Below are 21,498 nucleotides of genomic sequence, written 5' to 3'. Positions count from 1 at the left end.
CGCTCGCGCTCCGGTATATTGCTACAACGCGCATGTGCACAACATCCTTTGGGGTTCTTAATGTTAAAATGGGGTGCATCCATGGCTGTATAGGGTGCAACCACCTCCGAGGAAAATAAAGACCTTCAGCTTCAAGTGTATGCATTGACTTAAAATGCAGTATTGTAGCTTCCAGTATGGTGTGTTATCGTTCATGCATCCACGTGAAAGTGCAGACAAATCAATGATCAGTTAATTAAGTAGACATGTTTCAGATTGAAGTGAAGACTACAGAGGCCCATTTTCTTTTAAAGGAAAATATAGGAAAGATAAAATACTTTTCTTACATTTTCCAGAGCTATAATATACACAATACCAACAATATATTTCTAAATACGTTATTAAAGGTTGAATATGTAGAATTGTCTTAAAAGCTATATATATATAAAATACAGAATGAAAGTATTGCTTTTCCGTTTAGTGTGAATTAATATTTTTTTTAAAAGCCAATAGCAGTAGCCCGGGTTGTCTGTTGTTGGGGGCAGCTACAGCTGAGTGACCGGAGACGGGCAAAAAACAGAGTCAATATAGGCCAAGCACTCACTCCATGGACTGAGATAAAGGAGTTCAACAGCATTAAAACACACGCCCAAATGGCTACGTTTCTCCTTGATCGGTAAGCTAACTTTCATGTTTACTTAGCTGTAACGGCTAACAGTAACTGTCAGTCAAACTCCTTCAATAATTGTTTTTATGGTGTGATTTTCCGGAGGGGACGGGTTCAACAGGCTCAAACAGACTCTGGTCTCTTGTTGGCTGCTGGGCCGGGTCTGACCAACCTGGCAACCCGACTGCTGGAATTATTTTTTGTTGTTGCGACTACAATCTTGAGACACTAGATGGAGCTGTTTTGCTCATTCTCCATATTCAACCTTTAAGTAGGCTGTTTCAGATTGAAGTGAAGCCTACAGAAGCACTTTTTTTAATGGGGAAAAATATAAACATTACTTTTCCTACATGTTCCGGTGCTATAATATACACAAAACCAAAAATAGATTTCTAAATGTATAAATAATAACCTAAATCAAAATGTACAAACCCAGTAAAAATGGAATATAGAATAAGAAAAATAAAGACTTACGGGGTCTGCTAAACTGAGGGAGTGGATTCCACAACACAACAGAGAACTAAACACATATACATCTTTTACTAAGCAGTTAGGACAATGGATGATCAGCATAAAAATAAATATACATGTCAGCACTAAAATAATCGGTTGTGACTAGAATCTATTGGCTAGCAGACTCAACATACTGTTGTCCTTTTTTGTATTCTGTTATTTTACCTTACTACCTGTTCTGTTTGTTCTGTTGAGTTATGTCTTGCTTATGTTGTCGTTCTTTATCTTGTTTAAGTATTAGTCATTTAATATAGGAAACTATTTTTCATATGCAGACTCTGGTCTCCTTTAGGCTGCTGGGCCGGGGCTAACCAACCTGGCAACCCGACTGCTTGAATTATTTTTTGTTGTTGCGACTACAATCTTGAGACACTAGATGGAGCTGTTCTGCGAACTGTGAATGTTCTCATTCGTCCAGGTCATCGTTATCCTGGAAGCAATTTCAGTCAAAAACAACTGGACTGGTTGATTGTCTAGGAAGACGTTTCACCTCTCATCCAAGAGGCTTCATCAGTTCATGTACGCATCTGACCAGGCTGGGACTGGTCCAACTAACTGGTGTGAGATCCAGGTATTTAACCTCTCACAAGGCCGATGTCACTGAAACCCTTTGTGCTCCAAGTGCCAACGCCCGTCGTTAGAGTGACAGTCGTTGGTGGGCAGTTGGTTTCGACTTTGTTAGTGCTCCATTGAGTCTGGACGACAGTCGTTGGGGTCACACGGGGCCATGTGTGAACAGTTGTTTTTTGAGGTTAGATTGTTGAACATATTTTTCATATGTTTGAATATTTTCATGACATAACTAAGATTTGAGGCTATGCTAGTCATTACATAGAATTGCCTATTTGGGAGTTTACCAGTTCAAACCTGTCTCCTTTTTCCTTACACTGATATATATAGCTCCTTCCAAGAACTTAAAGGAAATTTGGTAAATCTAAGTGTTACCAACTTATTAAAGAGAAAATGAATGGGTGGATTTTGCATCTATTATCATGTTTGATAATATCACCTCGCTCTCTCTCTCTGGGTGTAAAGAACAATAAGAAAGTAGAGCTAAGAAAACCGGCACACGGTTTAAGACCGGGCTTTAATCTTCAATGTACATCCAGTTAATCATCAGAGATAAAAGAAAAGCATGTCAATAATCATCCTTCACCATAGCAACAAGTCTGGAAGTTGCAGCTCATTCACTCAGTGAGGCTGTGTCAGGCATTGAACACTAAGGTGAAGTTGTTGTGGTGCAGAGCATTTAATACTTTTGGCTACAGACAGTATAATCCTACCGTAAACTATTAGTGTAATACAGTAGTTCTCACATTTTTTCACCTGCCAAAGAAGGGTCATGTCAGAAACCATTTGAGAACCGCTGGTCTTATAGTTCAAACTTATAGTCCAACAACACAACAGTGTAGCAGCATATTCAAGTATAATATCAGGAGAGAACTTGGTGACCAGAGCAGCAAAATGACACTTGATCATCACAGAGTGCGTCAAACCATAAACAATACAAGCCTTCAGTATATACACATGACGACATGAAATGTGATATGGAATCATCTAGATTACATGTGTTAATAAACAAGCTAAGTGATCTATTAAAATAGCAAATGGCTACAGATTCAGCTGCACAACAGTCACAGTTTATCATGTATTTCTGGCTACATTCTAGCAGTTAGTAGATTTTTGGAGTGTTATGAACAGCAGATAATTAGTCTTCAAAGGTAAATCCACTTAAATAAAATAAATTACACACTGTATACAAAAAAAAGATACTTTCAAACAGTCTAACTCTGCCACTTCACAAAGCTAACCAACCTTTATACAGTTTAAAGTCTGCACTCACTCTTTTGTCAAAGGAAATAGCAACTGTGGCGAACTAGAGGTCATTTTAGCACTTGCTAGGGAAATACCAACGTCTGGGAAAAGCTGTCTACAGGGCTTTGTTAAAAGGAGCTTAGCTGTTATTTTAGTTAAGCAGTACATTTTTCATCTCTACTGTTCACAGAATATATTCCACACCGCTTCATATTCAATTTGGAATATGTAAGAGCTGGCTGTTAGTGTTGAATGAGTTCATTCATAGACGTTGTTGGACTGAACCTAAGAAAATCAGATCTCTTCTGTTCCGTCCCTCTCTGTGTGTAAGACATGGAGGGTCTGTGCGGCATGGTCAGCCCAGTGGACTAGCTCCAGCAGCACTCGATAGGTCCACATTTTGAGCCCAAAAACTCCCCCAGCGCCATCCGTTTCCTACACAGAAGAGAGTGAGTTAACATACACTGCCTTTCATTATACTCAGATACAGAACAAACAGATGGGATGCATGGGTGGACTGGAGTACAACAGTGTTTATGTTGTGGTTATGCTTTCAGACAAAATGTCAAGTTTCATTGCACTGTAAAGTGTATTGTAAGTTTTAGATACAGAGGAAGAAAATATAAAGGATAACAACAAATTAAGAGACTTTTAAGCCATCCCTAGATGAATGGTCCCATTTGGTTACTAACTGGGAATGTTCACTGGAAGTGAGACGTGAGCAAGACGTGAAAGACGCACTAGCATCCCGTCATTCAATCCACACTGCCCCTGTTCCGTAAACGTCTCTGCCTGTCTGTGAGCTGAGTCACAGGCTTTGACCAGCCTTAACCGGGCGGACTGCGGCCAGGCTGGGATGATCCCCCTTCCTCGCCTTCAAACTAGCGTTTGTTGCGAGACTCAACTCATGTCTGTGCAGGAGACCAAAGAGAAAGTTCTGGTTTATAAGTCTGTGTGTTCAGCTCTCAATACTTCTGTAGCATCCAACTGAATCACTGTATAATGTTAGGTTACTACTGATTAAAACCCAACATTTCTTAATTTTGCAGCTTCATAATAAACGCTTTTAAATAACAAAATAAACGAGGGACTTTTATTGCGAAGAATTTATAGGAAATTAAATGCGTTTGTCCATTTTACAGCCGCTCCTTTAAACCGCTAATGCTTCTAAAAAGCAACAGCAGACAGGACTGTCTGTAGAAATAACTTGTAAATACTTTGGGTACATTAAACAAAAAATATAAAGCTATTGTTTAAGGGTGGTGCCCAGGCCTTCTGTGCCACCAAAAGCGTCAGTCAGGCAACAGTGGCACACAGTGTAATTTAAACAGCTGTCTATGCAGATTAAGCTTCACTAAACACGACAAAAATAGACTTGAAGCGTAAAAAAACATGAGGGGTCTCTAACAGATGCGTATCTCACAGAGTCGGTGTGGATTAATGCATTTAATAAAATGGAAGTGTATCCGTTCCATTAGACATGTGAGTGACGGTCATCACAAACACTCTTAAGTGAACATCGGCCATCCATTGTTAATATAAAAATATTGATTGGTACGACTTTAAATGTAATTTCATGACCGAAAGAGAGAGGTGCAAGCGGCCTAAATGGGTTTTCTCAGGAGGGTGGCTGGAGTCTCCCTTAGAGATAGGGTCAGAAGTTCAGTCATCCGTGAGGAACTCGGAGTAGAGCCGCTGCTCCTTTGCGTTGAAAGGAGCCAGTTGAGGTGGTTCGGGCATCTAGTAAGGATGCCCCCCCTGGGTGCCTCCCTAGGGAGGTGTTCCAGGCACGTCCATCTGGTTGGAGGCCTCGGGGAAGACCCAGGACTAGGTGGAGAGATTAGTCCTGGGAATGCCTCGGGATCCCCCAGTTAGAGCTGTTTAATGTGGCCTGGGAAAGGGAAGTTTGGGTCCCTGCTAAAGCTGCTGCCCCCGCGACCCGACCCCAGATAAGCGGTTGAAGATGAGATGGTACAACTTTAAACTCCTCCAGTTCCACAGACTGAGCTACTGCCGCCCTTTTATCCATAACCCTGGATATGTAAGCGATAAAATCAACGATTTAAATTTTTTATTTCCAGCCTTAGTCAAAGTCCCATAAAGGTATTATTCATGTAATACAGGGTATAGTCACACCCTTGCTGAAGCTTTAAGTTATCCGTTTAATTGTTGAGCTGGCAGCTTGGAAAAACCCTTCTTTGATGGGCCCTTTTGTGCTGAACGCCTCAGACAGATTTGATGTAGATAAGCTAATTCTTGTCATGTTCTAATAATAAATGCATATATGTGACTCATGTGGGAGACGAAAACTTATTGAATGGAGAAAAGCAGGTTTTCATTAGGGGCATGTTAGCCTCTGATGTCCCAGCCCATTGAGGGAAATGCATTTGACCTTTTTCAATGGAATTCCAATGCTAGGAAACAGCCAGGGCCCTTGTTAACTTCCTGTCAGTTGATGTCATTCACATTCACTGTAACAGGAAATCAACTGGGACACCCCTGGAATGTTTGTTTACAACTGTCTGTACTTTGTTTAGTAAGATAAAAAAGTATACCTTTTTTAAAAACTGGTATAATGCACAAATTCTAAGTTGGCTTTTCACACACGGCAGATGAAGAAAGATACCCTTTATCTGGATAAACTTTAGACTGCTAGCAAATTCTGTACCTCATTACATTTGTGGTCTGGGGTGACATCTAGGGTCACGTCCTCCGTCTCCACCAGACCCTTGGTGCTGTGGAGCAAGTGCTCCAGCCGGACTCGGACGTTCTTCTTCATTGTCTCGTAGTCGCCCTCCAGCTCACCCCATTCCTCCTCTTCCTTCAGGATGACACAGTGGATCAGCCCCAGGCACTGCCGCAGGGCTGCGTGCAGCAACTGCACCTGCCGCTCTGTGCTCGGCTTCTCCGACTCTGGGGACAGGGACACGATGCGTCCTCCGTCAGGGGTGTGGTCCGACAAGAAGGTCTCCTTCTCTGTCTGAAAGGGGCGAGGGGAAGAGATGTGTTTCCTATCGGTGCTGAGTGCAAAGCAGACACATACAAGGTGCGCCTTTGCCTTTTTACTTTATTTGAGCTCCATTACAAACGTAGCACTAAGTGACCGCCATATTGATCAATTAAAAGGTGTTCTAAAAGGAGAGGCACAGAAGCATGACAGCAGGGAAAATCCAATACACTCTACCCATTAGGCCCCCCAGGGAAAATGGAGGGCAGGGGGTGAGGGGAGTGGGGACTTTTAGTGTGATTACACTGCACCACAGCATCCCTTAAAAGAAATAAACAAGTGCACACACTGGTGAATGTTAACGTAAACGCCTGTACACAGGGAAAGTAAACACATAACTCAAATGCGACAGGTAGCTAGCTGCCTCAGCACAAACACATGCGCGCATTAAAAGCCAGTCACAAGTAACGGGGAAGGGGAGTGTGTCACGAGTGGCCTGTGGAGTAAGCATAACGACTTTGTAAATTGATAACTCACGTAAAGCTGGAGCAGACGGGTACATTCGTGGTGCAGCAGTCGGGCGAGAGCCACCGCTCTCCCCGACTGCGACGGGCCGGGCACCGGAGTGTCCAGCGCGGTTATCTGCCGCTGCTCCTCCTGCTCTGCCATTTGCACTCCAGCCCTGTTTGACGGTGTGTAGGTGGGTTAGCAGCGAGCTGGTGGATGAAGACCGAGCAGAGCAGAGCAGAGCAGCCCCCCACCGACGAAAATGTTGGCACCGAAACAACGTTTTTTTTTTTTGTAAAAAGCTGAATCCCTTTTTGGATACTTAAGCGGCTCGAACAGGGACCGGAGCTCGACACAGCGAGTGTCAACGGAGCGTGTTTATGTCGGTGTTCATGTTGGCACGCACGCAACGAGAGGGGATTTAATTGGTTCCGCAAAGCCACAGGGGCGACTTTAGGGGGACGCACAGGGGGGGCTTTTTTCTCCCCAAAACGTCACCATGTGGCCCACCCATCTTTCCACAAGTCATAAAAACTCTACTTCGGAATAATGGTGATATCACTGTAAACAAGAAAAGTCTATATAGAGAAAACTGTATTGAAAGGAGCATTATCTTTGTGTGTACTTTGTGTGATGATAAAGGTAATCTTTATAGTTGTGAATATTATCTAGGAATTCCATATTTTCCTGTCATTTATAAAGGATTTGTTTCTGTGATGCGAGCTGTTCCCAAAAGTATTGTTGTATTAATGAAATGTCACCTAGGCCATCAAAATGTTAAAGTTCATTCTCTAAATCGTTCTCTAACATCGGCGTTTGCAGAGTTTAATTGGTTTCAGTGGCTCCTGTTTGACCTATTGTGACTATTTTTTGTCATTGTTTAAATTTGTTTGATACTTAATTTATTATTTGATATTGTTTAGCTATATTTTTGATATGTATTATTTGCACACAGGTCTTATTTGTATGAATATCTATTTTTGCTGATTGTCTGTTTGTCCTTAATCTGAAATACAGATTTATAAATTAAAACAACAAAAAACAAGTATTAGAAACTCCCATTGAATTTCTCACTGAAAACTACAAGGAAAACCATCATACAAAATATTTTCATATTTAGGTTGTCTTTAGTCATTTACTTATTATTCATAGAGAATAGTCTGACTTTAAAACATGTCTAGAAAATGCTTGGTTTATACATTGCATACTTATTCTGTTTGAATTAATATGTGAAAAAGTTAGCAAATATGAATTTAATTAATTTCATATTATTAGAAAAATACAATTTTCACTAAACTAAATAACGGCGACAATAAAATCAATTTAATTGTTGTGTCTGTTTTTTCCCCTCTTTGTGTTAAGACACTGCCCTTGCCATTGTTGTAAATACAATTGTTGGACAGAAATATATAATAGAAAATGTCTTTTCCCAACCGTTGGTGCCTTGTAACATGGGGAAATAAGGTAAGCTACAGTTCAAAGTACAGAAATGTCAAAGATAGTTTGTAGTAAATGAACAGTGGACTCCTTAGAGTGGCTTCTTGTGCAGCACAACGCTGAACAAGGCATTTTTGGCCCAAATGTTACAGTTAACCTTCATGAAGTGAAATCACACTGTAAGAGGGTCAAAGTCGTAACACTGACAACTCCCACTGCTCTCCCAAGTTGACGGCTCACGTTGTCATGAATACGCAAAAGTCTTGTGGTGTCTATATGGAATAAAATGTCTGGATTGTTACGATTGAGACCATAAACTCATTAGGAAAATGTGCACTGAGGTAATCAAATGAAAAGTAGGGTCATTTTCTCATGGACTCTGTATGTTCTGGTCTACTCTACAACTGGTTTATTATCTATTTTCTTGTCCTTTTCTTTAACCTGTAATATAGAAAAGTAACCCATACTCATCATGTCGTAATTTGGCTAAATTTGGCATATTTTCATCATATTGATGCTAACTATTGTCTCTGATTCAAAAATCTACTAAAATGGTATCAACCTGTTTAAAGGATAAGAGAATAATCCATACAAGAATAATAATAAACAAACACTTCAGACCACAATGTATTTATTATAGTTACTGTGCACATATTTTCTGATAAATTAAGATTGATAACGAGTGCTCAGTAGTAGTGGCAGTGTCTTGCTTCAAAAGAAAATTGCTGAGAAAAACTTTCCATCATAATTCTGCTGCCTGTAAGGAATGAAGTCAAATGTTAAGTACAATTCGGAAGGGAAGTGACACCACCCAGGTCCTGGAATATAGGCAAACAAGGAAGGGAATTTGGATCTTTTCTTTAGAAAATGAGGTAATACGCCTCCCCCACACACACAAAAGACATTTCAACCTGTTGCATAGCAAGCTGGCTCAGTGAAATGGCCGACTGTCTCTTAATGTCTGTTGTGAAAGAAAAAACTAATTATAGTTTTTTTTTCTCCTGTGTTTTCTCCGTCAAAATAGATTTTTCTGTAAATCATAAATAAGTCATAGATTATGATCTTGACCTCCTCTATATGTAAAGTGTCTTGAGGTAACTATTGTTGTGATTTGGCACTATAAATAAAATTGAATTAACTTGGAAACATTCAACTCCTTTTTTAAATGTCTTTTATCATAATCTTACAACAAAGATTCTTATACACCGAGGACCTCATTTGGTTGAAATAGTTGATTACATTTATTTTTTTCTGTTTGGTTTAAGAACTAGAACTTGGAGTTCCCCTAATTATGGTAATGATACTCATCCACTCACATATGGACATGTTATAGGTATAAATGTTATCTGTGACTTTCTACGCATCAGCCTGGGTCCTTGTTGACTTCCTGTCAGTTGATCACTGCAACAGGAATTATTTCCTGGGACACATTTAGAATATTTATGTTTACAACTGTGAAATGCTCTTATGTACAATCCTATTGCAGTGTTTTTACTTCTAAAGATGTTAACATACACACATACAAACACAAGGGTGCCAAACTATTCAGCAAGTGGTAAAACTTGTGATCTAGAATATTATAACTGATACTCCCTGATATAAGTAGTTCTCTGTAGCTATGCACTTTATATGACTACTGTGTTACACTCTGTGAAGATAAAGTCTTTAATTATTTCAAATCTTTAGAAGTTAGCTTATCCTATAATTCCTTCAGTCTTTTGTTCCTTTCTGAAATCCAAACTTTTCTGTGCATAAAGTTCCTGTTCAGATCATTTTTCTATCTACATTAAACTATCTCCATGAGCCTCCGCACACTGTAGCAGAATCTGTCTTCCTCCTTCCCTTTCCCATACAATCCCCTCATCTTCCTTCCTCCTCTCCTCGTTACTGTCCCACATCATTTCCCCTACATCCTGATGACTGCCGCCCACCACCACCCTGTCCCACAGCTCACCCTCCCCAGGTAGGTGTGCATCCTCATGAGTCTCCCTGCCCCACTGCACAGCATTTTGGGAAGCCAGTGAGGCTGTGGAGGCCAGTGCGGTGACGGAGCTCAGGGCGAGGAGGCTGCTCTGGGGGTCCACGATGGCCATGGATGTGACAGTGCTGGTGGGTATGGTGGAGAGCTGGATGAGCTGGGGGTGGCTGTTGCTGAAGAGGTGAGCAGGAGAAGGGGTGGTGAGTTGCAGCAAGGTGGGGGCTTGCTGCTGATGGGCTGCCTGCACAACATGATGTGTGGGCCGTGGGAGGAACTGGCCCTGAGATACATCCATCTGAGTCTGTGGAGCGAGCGGGAGCGTCACCTGCTGCAGTGGAGTGAGGGCACTATTCAGCACTTCATGGTTCTCTTGGCTGACTGAGGGCTGGTCGGACTGGGTGAGAACCGGGGCAGTCTCTGTGGTCGGGGTGAGAACTGGGACAGTCTCTGGGATGGGGGTGCTTATTACTGAGCCCCCATTAGCTGCTAGGGCTTCAGCTATGAGCACCTCAGGGTGGCTCTTGGCCTTGTGGGCAACAACGGAATCCTTTTTCTCAAACTTTTTGCTGCAAATAGAGCAAGAGAACTGGTAGGAGGATTCTGCATCGTGCTTCTTCATGTGCCAGTTTAAGGAGGCCTTCTGACGGCAGGTGAAGCCGCAGATCTCACACCTGCCACAGGGTGGAGACAAAGGACAGGTTATAGTCTGAACTGGCTTGAAGCCAGATTCTGAATCTCTGACACTTTACCTTCACCTCATTCAAAATGTTCATAATACTGTACAATTAAAGGTCTTGCTATTCTAGTCTATAATAATTAACATATTTCTTATTGGGGTTTTTTTTTTAACTCATAGGTCCTCATAAATATGCTTCCATATCTCATTGAACATTTCAATGTCTTTCTTTCCTCTGACAATGTCTTTTCTGTACTCAATTAATTAATTCATTCTTTCCAACTCTGTAGAGTAGGAGCCTTTGTATTTTTACACTTTTAAAATGAGCTTCTTACAGTAGAGGACGAAAACAATCTGCCATCCCATAGGATATCTTACATTTCTCTGCCGATTTAATTCGTGCTTCACAAGTAGTATGGCTCACAAGAGAGCCATTCTTGGATGTCACTTCACACCATGTTCCTTATTGTACGTAGCCAAACGAAGCAAAAGGAGTGCACGAGGCAGTCTACTGAGCCCCACTTCACACAGATATCAGAGGATTCTGGATAAAACATATAATTTTATCTCCAGTGCCGAAAACTTGTATTGCATTCTGTTTGTTTCAAAACAGACTAACATTTGCTCTAGGCCAAACAATTATTTCATTCATTATTTTGATGTTTAGAAAAATAAAAGTTAAGTTGAATGGCTGTTGTGAGAAATAAAAACATGTTGTGTCAGATGTCCTCCTTCTTCGTCTCGTTAAGTGTTTATTGGCAGTTGGCAAACCGGCTTAGGAGGTACGTTACCAACACCGAGTGGACTGGAGTGGCTACACTCTAATTCACGGGCTCTCAGTCTCATCACATTCCACTCAGGAGCAATGTGGTCCAGCTGTGGCCTGTAGCACCTCAGTAGCAGCTCACGCCCCGACCACCTCACTCAAAGCCCCCTTCAGCTATAGCTAGAGTTAGTGCGAGGTGGTAGTGAGTCAAGTGTGATACAGAGTGGTTAAATTCATTTTACCGGCCAGGTCTTGGGCTTAATATCAAAATGGTTTGACATTTTTTACATCATCTTAACCCTGGTGGAGTATAAAGTAGAAAAAAATCTTGATAAAATGAAGAACCTCAGAACTATACTTAAGTACAGAAAGTAACAATAATTACATCACATAATGAAATGACCGACTGATAAAAACTGCAAGCACAGTGATATCAAAATACTATTGTAAAATAAATGACAATACTAACCATATGACTGAGGTACAATTGAGAAAGTTGTTTTATAAAAACAGTTAATAATACATTTCTTAATTCAAACCTGGATATACTATTATACAGTATAAACTTTGTTATGTGACGGAAATTTATAATCATGACTTTGTGTAACTCAAAACACAGGACAAGTCATACTTGTGTTCTGATATGATGCTGTAAACGTCATGCCAGCTGGGCTGTTTCTAAACTCTACAGAACCTGACCTTGGTGGGACTCTCAAAGACAGCCTTCCTTGCAAGAAAATGATTTGGTACCCAAGATGAGACATTGAGTAGTGAGAGGCGCGTGTGGGGCAGGACTGACAGTGAAATTTGACAAAACAGAGTGCCCTCTCACTACCAAGGTCCACAAACCTGTGGGAAGGTCTCAACAAATTCTCAGGTGAGTTTTTTCCCTTTTGCGTGTACTAGAAGAGGGGAGTTCGAGTCCCTCGTCTGCTTGAGGTTAGAGCTCACTTGTTATTGCGTACAGTTAATGTCTGTACGAATAGGCCGGCCAGCAGATTGAGCCACTGCTCTCTCCAATAGTTAAAGTCTGTTTGAATAGTAATGTCGAACATTTAAAGTTTGTAACATGTTGTTATGAAAGTCGGAAAGTCCAAGCAGTTTGTGTTTGTAGGACGGTTGAGCTAGCAGGCAGAATTGGCTAACTGCCAGGTCTGAATTTACCCAGTGAGTTAAAAGCACTTTTTCTTGAAGGGGACCCTGTGTATGTGTTGCATGACCATACTGCAGAAGAAAGTCCCTTGCGGTGACAAGGGCTTTATTGTTTTTGTGTGCATTTCCTTTATTAACTCTTGCCTGTTGTGTGTACTGCGTCAAAAAAAGAGAGAATAGCACTAGAGAAAACATGCGTCTTTTGTTTTCTTTCACATGTTTTCTTGTCTTTCACGGGTCTAAATGTCTTTGCGAAATATGGAGAGAAAACAGTTCTTGTTGAAGCAGCATGTGTCCTTCCCTTTATCAGAAATTTCCTCCTCTCTTCTTTTTTCATCCTCCTGGATGAGCAGAGTATTGTGGGTTGTGAATTAGTGAATGTTAACTGTTGTTAACTACAACATGTGTGAACTTGAATAATTACACTGAAATAGCATCTAAGTATATGAAGTGTGCTGTGCTGGGAGATGTGTTGTGTGTGGCAGGCTGTATGGATGTGTGTGGCAGGCTGTATGGATGTGTGTGGCAGGCTGTATGGATGTGTGTGGCAGGCTGTATGGATGTGTGTGGCAGGCTGTATGGATGTGTGTGGCAGGCTGTATGGATGTGTGTGGCAGGCTGTAGGGATGTGTGTGGCAGGCTGTATGGATGTGTGTGGCAGGCTGTAGGGATGTGTGTGGCAGGCTGTATGGATGTGTGTGGCAGGCTGTATGGATGTGTCTGGCAGGCTGTATGGATGTGTGTGGCAGGCTGTAGGGATGTGTGTGGCAGGCTGTAGGGATGTGTGTGGCAGGCTGTATGGATGTGTGTGGCAGGCTGTATGGATGTGTCTGGCAGGCTGTATGGATGTGTGTGGCAGGCTGTAGGGATGTGTGTGGCAGGCTGTAGGGATGTGTGTGGCAGGCTGTAGGGATGTGTGTGAATCTATGAGTGTTTTGCAATTTTCAGTTTTGTGTGCTGCACAGATTGGGAAGAAATGCAAGAAGTCCTAAGAAACATTTTATAAAGGAGAAGAATTCAGAAATAAACTCACTCGGAGAAACCGATCTTGTTGTCTTTTCATCTTTCTTCGTTTGATCCTTATTGACTGTTCTCCCACAAAAGTTATACTGTTAATTCTGTGAACTGAACATTACTCAGCACTTTGGGTCGGGTCGAACAACGCCCATTAGCTGTGCTATAACGAGATATTGCTTTAATAAATAAGACTGAACTAAAATAAAGTCCTGTCTTCTTTGTGGACACACAAAGCAATGGACAAAAGGCTGACTCACGTAACTTTGTGTTACGTGAGTTCTTTCTTGATTATATTTGATAGCGTTTTTGTGGTTACTCACTGTATTGGCTTCTCTCCTGTGTGAATCATCCTGTGCACAGCTAAGTTATGGGAACTCTTGAAGGCACGAGCGCAAAACTCACAGATGTAATCCCTTTGATCTGAAAGACAAATGAAAAGCAATAAACAAACTATGTGACAGGACAGGCAAAGAAAACACATGTGTGCTTTTCAAGCAGCTCAGAAATTAATTAATCAAATCATTTTCATAAACAATAAACATAAGGCAGGGCTTGAACGTAACATTAACCAGATTGCCATTGGCAGCCTATTTGTGGCCATCGGTTGCCATCAGCCGTAACCACTTTTGCACATATTAAAAATGGGGAGAGCAAAAAGTGCACCCCTAAATGTGGTTGTTTTAAATGTCACTAGTGATTTTTAAATATTGCTGTTACAGTCAGAACGGGAACCAGACAGCTGAACATGACAACGCTTCATGTGCGTGAATGCGTTGACTCATGTGCACACAGGCATATGTTTTACAATGACGGAGCAAATTGAGATGTTTGACTGGGTGATCAAAAGTTCAATTAACCCGTCACCATTGGGGACAAATGTGCAAGTTGATGAAACTGACAAAGAACCAGATGAACCGAACTTATCTCATAAGGTGGCCGATATATATTTTCAGTTTCGCAAACCACTTTTAAAAGTTAGAGCCCTGCAACGTATGGTGCCAATCTTAACACTGTGTAAATAAATATCTGTGCCCCAACATCACCTGTATGATGTTTAGCATGGCGCAACAGCTGCTTCTGCAAACGAAACAAGCGCCCACACGAGGGGTGGTCGCACACATACTTCTTTTTAAGCAAGTGCTGGTATTTTATGTGGTGCTGAAATAAAGAGATGAGACATAATGAGTACATTTTACAGTAAACACACACACATCTGATGCTTTACACCTTAAGTTCACAGATCTAAAACAGTATTTAAAAATGCAGTATACCGATTTGGTTTCTACAGTGATGCCAATATTTTTGCTATTGTACCAAACTATTTGGGGCTGTCATGATTACAGTTGACAGGATGGCAAACCTGTAGGTAGCGTGGGTGGGCCAAGACGGTACCACAGCCCTCAATTTCACAGCGGACGTACTGCACTGGGGGCTTTTTCCTACGACAACAGAAAGGGAAATTGTATGACAATCATACTTGCATATGATTATAGTCATCGATAGCGAATAATACAACTAAGACTTTTACCTTTGTTTCGGCAGTCGAGGGACTTTGTCATCTTTTTGTTGTCTACCTCTCCTGAAAGGAAACAGAATTTAACAAAACGTGAATCCCTCTTCCCAAACTTCCGACTGACCTTCATTGCTTTGGGCTGCACAATTTGATTTGAACTTTAAGGGAGGTTATTATTTAATTACATAACAATAGTAATGATGATGATTAACACTAATAAAAATATGTAAAACAAGCCATGCAAGATCAGATGAGTCAGACTGAGGTTGCGTGAGAGAGCAGTTCTGCATATTTTCAAGATACTGTGTGCTGCTGTAATATTTGCTGCAACTACAAAAGGTTTTTATGCACCGCTTACAATTACTTTGGCACGCCCAGCTCCCTTTTACTCTTGACTTCATTTGATGGGTAGATAACCTAAGAACACCAATTCAGTGTCAGTTTCTAAGTCAGAAAAAAATGTTTAATGCTTTAATGTTGGTCCTGGATAAATTTGGTCTGACTATTAAAAAGAATAATAATGTCAAGGTTAAATGATCCAAGTTATTGTATATTGGAAGCTACGGTTGTCATGAAACACACATTTGATTCTTTGCCCATTGTTTTAATTGTGTGTATCTGAGTTGAAAATCTGATTGTAGATCTGCTTTTTTTGTAACTTAGATACTTTTGTTACTTTCAAATGTGGATAGCGTTTTGAAACATTTCTTATTGCTTTTGACAACCTTATTATAAGCAGAATAGGATAATATCTATACTGTTCATTTCCTTTTGCCAGCAAGGGGACTATCAGACCAAACACAGCCCTGCATTGGTTTGGCTTCATGAAATACACCTATTTCTGTGCATTCCTTAAACTTATCTTCAACCCGTATTTTGCTTACTTTCTGGGGGTCTCTGTGTTCACTCCATCTTCACTCTGCACAACAATCTCTGTCGATTCTTCCTTTTTAATGTCATCTTCTTCCTCCTCCTTTTCTTCCTCCTCCTTCTTGACCTTTTGTTTTAACGTTTGCTGACTGGATTTTTCCCTAAGGAGTTAAGAAATGGAGCTTTATTTACCATGGAAACCAACATTTTAACATTAATCTAGATTCATATGAAGTAACATTTGTGACTAGTACTCATTATGGGAAGGCAGTGAGATCACCATACGTCTCGGGTTTATAGATGAGGTCACCCGGGTCACCTCTGAATAGGGGGTCCTCATCGTGAGCCGCATCTGGATCTGCAACGCTAATATGTACATCAACACCACACTGGCCACAATTAAATTTACATCGGCACATCAAACACGAAATCCAACATTTAATGTTCATTTCATTCAATAAGTTTTATACCACTCACTTGTCATCTCCTTTCAAAGACCCTGCGTCTTCTCCTGAAAAACCGAGATAATATGTAATTTCAGATGCAGACGATTTGTGTTATTTGTAGTCTCTTATTGTTATGACATTTGTATAATATGTAGTAAAAAATAATGCAAAAGGTCTTCGCTTACCACACGGGGAGGCCTCCATCTCTGCTTCAGGCTTGCATGCTGTTGCTGGTGTGGTGCGAGAGGGTCGGGTGGGAGGTCTCCCTTTGCCTTTTCTGGATTTGGACACCTTTGGTCCAAGAGTGTGTTTGGATGCTGAGGACGTCAGAGTGTCCAGGTATTAGTGACAGGTGTCATTATTTCATTATAAGAAAAATACATCCTAGTGATAGATTAAAATGTATGTCATGTTTACCATTTTTGGCCGTGGATTTCTTTATTGCAGGTCTGAGAGAGAGAGAGAGAGAGAGAGAGAGAGAGAGAGAGAGAGAGAGAGAGAGAGAGAGAGAGAGAGAGAGACTACAGTAAATGACAGCCAGGTGCAAATCCAAAATGATCTGTAGTATACACAGTATGCTTTAACTCCACTGCCCTTTGGCAATGAACAAGAAAAGGAGCACAAGAGCACAGACAGGACAACACATGCATTCGTTTGTTTTGGTTTCAGTATCTGGTAAACCTACAGCTTTAAGAAACCCCTGTGCTATAACACACTTCCTACAATTACAGCCCCAAGCCTCCTTGTAGTGCAATCTCACTAGTACTTGTAACAAGCCACTGTGGGTGATGTGAGTTAGTAGTCTAGTGCATACACTTACTGTATGTGCATGACCGGCGTGTTTTTGGAGCGTAGTCCCGCAGGTCTCCCACGTCCACGGTGCGAACTCGAAGGTTTTTGCTCGCAAGAGGCGTTATTTGACTCATTAACGTTAGCCCTGCCAGCTCCAGCTCCCCTGGCTCGCAGAACACGAGCACCCGACTGAGAGTCACCGGAGCCCGGGGAGGTCACCGCGGTTTTCACCAGCCTTTTACTTCCTCTTCTCCGGCTTGACGGTTCAGCAGAGTCCGGGGATGCTCCGGCGGCCTCCGTTGAGTCTCTGGTTAGCTCAGTCCCAGGACGAGTGACGTCCCCTGCAACCTCGTCTTCCTCCGAGTCCATCCTGTTCTTATTTAAGTGTTATGGTCCTTTGTAATTAGTTTGTTATGAACACAGAAAATGTCAGACCAACGTAACGTTCAAGGCCCTGTTGGGACCGAATTTTGTTAGCTCGGTCAAATGTTTGGTTACTACGCAAGCCCTTCATTAACTATCTTTTTAATAAAAAGTTACGTTGTATAATTAATACATTTTTACAAATATTCCGCATTATTTACTTCTTAAAGCTATAGCAAATGTCATAATTCTTTAACCTAGAATAGGCCCGTTAGGGATGCGTCTCCTTTAAGAGCAAGCGCAGAAGGCAGATATGCGAACATAATACGTTTGGACTCACGAGTTTCCATACTAATCGAAAAGGGTGGTTATGGGAAATGTAGTTATAATTGGATATATGCATGAAGGTGCATGCGATTGTGCTAAAACCGTTCAAATATTAATCTAAGTTGTTTTGGTCCTATGAATAATTAAATAACCTATTAAAAAATCTTAAGTATTACTTTTAAAAACATATACTTTCACTTTCATTAGGCTATATTATTTTATAATAATTAAATACTATCATTTATTAGCCTACATTAAAAAAGTATTACATTATTAATTATTATTTAAAACATCTTCAATCAAACACTAATCTGTTATTATAGGGCACACATACTCTAAGTACCTTCCCCATATTGTGCAATATAGCAAGTGGTCACTGACAGACATTCTAAATCTAGGTGTAGCTGTGTTTCAACAGTAACGACAAGGCGACGACAATGTCTCCGGCATGGTAGATGAAATGATAAAGTAGGCTACTGTCTTCTGCACTGACATGAGTGACAGCAATGTTGTATGGTTAGGTGTGGCACAGACTGAAACATGGAGATGGAAGATGAAAAGAGGTAGAAAGTTCCAGTGTTATGTCAGTTTAATAACCTTTGCCAAAAGTGTATTAAAGCTCTTGTATTTCAGGTTTGAACACTTCCTCTTGTTGGCCATTGTCATCTGATGAAACTTGACTTGAGTAAATCATATCCTCTTCACGTTATGGATCATAAGTCATGAGTAGTTCCTTTATTAATTCAGAGCATCAAACATTACTGTGTATGCCTGTTTTGCTCTTGTATTAATCTCCATTCATTCCCCATAAATTTGCAGAAACCTGTAAATTGCTTCAGTTAGTTGCACAATTAATCACAGTTACATTAGATTGCAATGCAATGCAACTGATTTGAAAGGTTTTTACTGTAGATTATAACAAATATTGTCCCGCTACAGTTCAGAACATGTGTGGCTGGTCAGTGGGACTCATGTGGGTGAGTTTTGAGGACAATGTTGAAGTGGCTTTGAGCCAAGTGCTTATTGAACAAATCTGTGATTAGGTGCCCCAAACTTCCAATTAAAGACACAACAGATATTCATTTTGGCAAAGAATAATGATTAAAAGTCAGTGCTCAGTATTAAAGGCCTCAAACCTAGCCAGAAATCTTAGTGTAGTCATTGACCCGGAACTAAATTCTAAAATCAAATATGCTTATTTTCACCAACACAATTCAAGAATGTACGGCACAGAATAGATGAAGGAAGTGTAAAACAATACTCCAGTTCTCAGATCCCTGCACCGGCTTCTTGTGTGTAAAATATTTTTTTTGTTTGTTTATTAAGAGCTAAATGGTTTAAGGAAAAATTGCATTTACGATGCTGTCTTTGCAGATATGTTGGCTCACTGTTCCAAAGGTCATAAAAAAGCACTGTAACTCGCTGGATTTACCCTTCTGTTTTATTGTTTATTTTTTATGTGTCCCTTAATATTATGATACATGTTCCTGTTATATTAACCTCAATCTTCTCCAGTAGAGTTGCCCAGTGCCAAACTGATCACTGCACCCACATATGTCATCTTTGTTTTTTTCTTCAACAAAAGCTCCCATTGGTAAATAAATAAAATAAAAACAAATTAAAAAAGAAGTTCAGCATGAAATGTCTTCAGGTATCAGCCATCCATCAACACAGGGAAGTCTGTTAGGTGTGTCAGGGTTACTAGAATTCAAGGGGATTTTCATGCTCAGTCTCGTGGGTACCATGTGGAAAAATGAACTAAATGGATTGTTGCTGAACAGGATGCATCTATTTCTGCTCACCACTATCAGTAACCATCAAAACATGTGTCCTGCAAACTAAACTCTTCTCCGATGTGAGGAATGGTAACAGATTAGTGAGAACAATGCCTACTTGTTGTTCTGTTATTTTTTTACCAATGAAAGCCAAGTCATGCTCCTCTGAACAGGTGTGATTTATTACCAGAAGGAGGAAATTTGCGCACACCTACTTTCTGTATACGTCATTTACTGTCAGCTACATACAGCAGTCATTGCTTTTAACAGGGTTATCATGCATTTTCATGGACAAACTTTCATTTAATGACTTCTCAAGGACGCACAATACAATATCCATGACCTTTCATAACGTACAACACGAACAGAATTGTATAATATATGTCACTCCAAGTGTTTATTATTGTATGAAAATAAACAACCAATGTATATGTTCATATTCACTTCAAACTACGATATAGTGTGTTTACATGTACAAGCACTTCTATGTGGCGCTGGACGGAAGTGATTGTTCCATCAGTGTATTCTTAATGCATTTGATTACAAACTAATTTCTGTCTGAAAAACAATGCAACAACACAAATATATCTATGCAGCCCACATACTACAGAGAGCTATGAAATGTTAAATGTACACTTGCCCTATGCTTGATGATATCGCTCCACGAGGCAGGGATGTCAATAGGTATGCAAAGGAGTATCAAGTGTAATTCTGGCCCAAAATCATCCCATGGTGTTTTTTCGGCACTTCGAGACATTTTTTTGTTTCGTCTATAAGCTATTAACAGAGAAATCCGGGATTGTTGCTAACAGTCGGATGTGGCTAACACTAATTAGCTCGGGGCAGTACGGTGAAGGCAATAAAACGTCTTTTTTAACCAGTTATATTTGTTCTCTCCCAACATTCAGAAAATTCTACGATTTATACAGAAACATCAAAGCAATACATTCAAACACAACTGAAAACACTCCTAATCATTTGTGACCCATAGTAAACATGAGGAAGATCCCCAGACAGTTCAAACACAGTTGATTTCCTCAGTTTCAAACAATAGCAAATCTCCCCCCCCTCTTGAGTCTGCCAAGAATTTGTCTATTCCAGTCAATTGTAGTAAAACCAATTGCATTTGATAACTTGAAATTATGAGAAAACCCCACTGTATAAAATTGATTTCTGACATATTGCTAAAAAAAAACACCCAACCTCTGCAGTAGCATGATAAGTATCCCTACACATAAAATGAAGACTTGGAGTATAAGAGTTTATCTTGGAGTATATGTGGCTATATGTTAACCAAACCTCTATAGAAAAAATATTCCTTCTTTGCTCACACAAATTAAACAAGATTTTGAGTGATAGTCCCTCCTTAATCTGTCTGTTGCCGCTAAAATCAACACTATCAAGATTAATATTTTCCACGTTTTTTATATCTGTTCCAGTGCGTACCACTCTTTCTTATTCTCTCCTTTTTTTACGCAAAGTAGATAGTCTTATTATTGACTTTGTTTGGAATAAAAAGACCCTTAAAATGCGAGGCCAGATTTTACAGAGGCCCAAGGTGTTGGGTGGAATGTCGCTGCCAAATATTCTGTTCTATTATCGGGCAATCAATATTAGAAATTTGAGGCAAATTCCACTCATCTGGTAGCGTTGAAGGCCCTATTGCCCTCACCTCTTCTTTCTTCTACTTCTAGTTACACTAAAAATGTTATAGTGGCCTCCTGCCTAAAAATCTGGGTTCAATTTGGACGCCATTTTGGTCTGCAAACGCTTTCTACTAGGACACCTCTAGAAGCAAATCATATTTTTCCTCCATCTTTGCTGGACAGTACCTTTTCTGTCTAGGCCAGGTTGGGTACAGGAACTGTGAAGTGAAGTATGCGGATGCTGTTTTTGCATCTTTTCAACAATTAGCTAACAAGTTCCCCCTCCTAAAGGACACATTTTCAGGTACCTCC

The 21,498-nt window shown here is 40.5% G+C and overlaps 2 protein-coding genes across 2 annotated transcripts; both read right to left on the bottom strand.

Annotated features, from left to right (window-relative positions):
* Positions 1–2,529: 2,529 nt before the first annotated feature.
* Positions 2,530–6,590, bottom strand: LOC310963963 (uncharacterized protein; the record flags this gene model as incomplete). Its single annotated transcript, XM_083936920.1, has 3 exons — positions 2,530–3,409; positions 5,643–5,954; positions 6,459–6,590. 3 exons carry the CDS (start codon positions 6,588–6,590, stop codon positions 3,269–3,271), a joined length of 585 nt encoding a protein of 194 aa, XP_083793046.1. The 3' UTR covers positions 2,530–3,268.
* Positions 6,591–8,479: 1,889 nt separating this feature from the next.
* LOC310964173 (uncharacterized protein) lies at positions 8,480–17,674 on the bottom strand. Its single transcript, XM_083937213.1, has 11 exons — positions 17,104–17,674; positions 16,701–16,732; positions 16,469–16,600; positions 16,315–16,348; positions 16,123–16,203; positions 15,852–15,998; positions 14,983–15,033; positions 14,815–14,893; positions 14,498–14,612; positions 13,775–13,874; positions 8,480–10,514 (listed from the first exon to the last, which is right to left on the bottom strand). The coding sequence occupies exons 1-11, from the start codon at positions 17,442–17,444 to the stop codon at positions 9,647–9,649; spliced, it is 1,980 nt and encodes a 659-aa protein (XP_083793339.1). The 5' UTR covers positions 17,445–17,674; the 3' UTR covers positions 8,480–9,646.
* Between the last annotated feature and the right edge of the window lie 3,824 nt (positions 17,675–21,498).

Source organism: Echiichthys vipera (assembly GCF_963691815.1).
Source record: "Echiichthys vipera genome assembly, chromosome: 22".
In the NCBI taxonomy this organism is placed as follows: Eukaryota; Metazoa; Chordata; class Actinopteri; order Perciformes; family Trachinidae; genus Echiichthys; species Echiichthys vipera.
The sequence above is the reverse complement of the archived record's forward strand: the minus strand, read 5'-3'. Positions and strand labels throughout refer to the sequence as shown.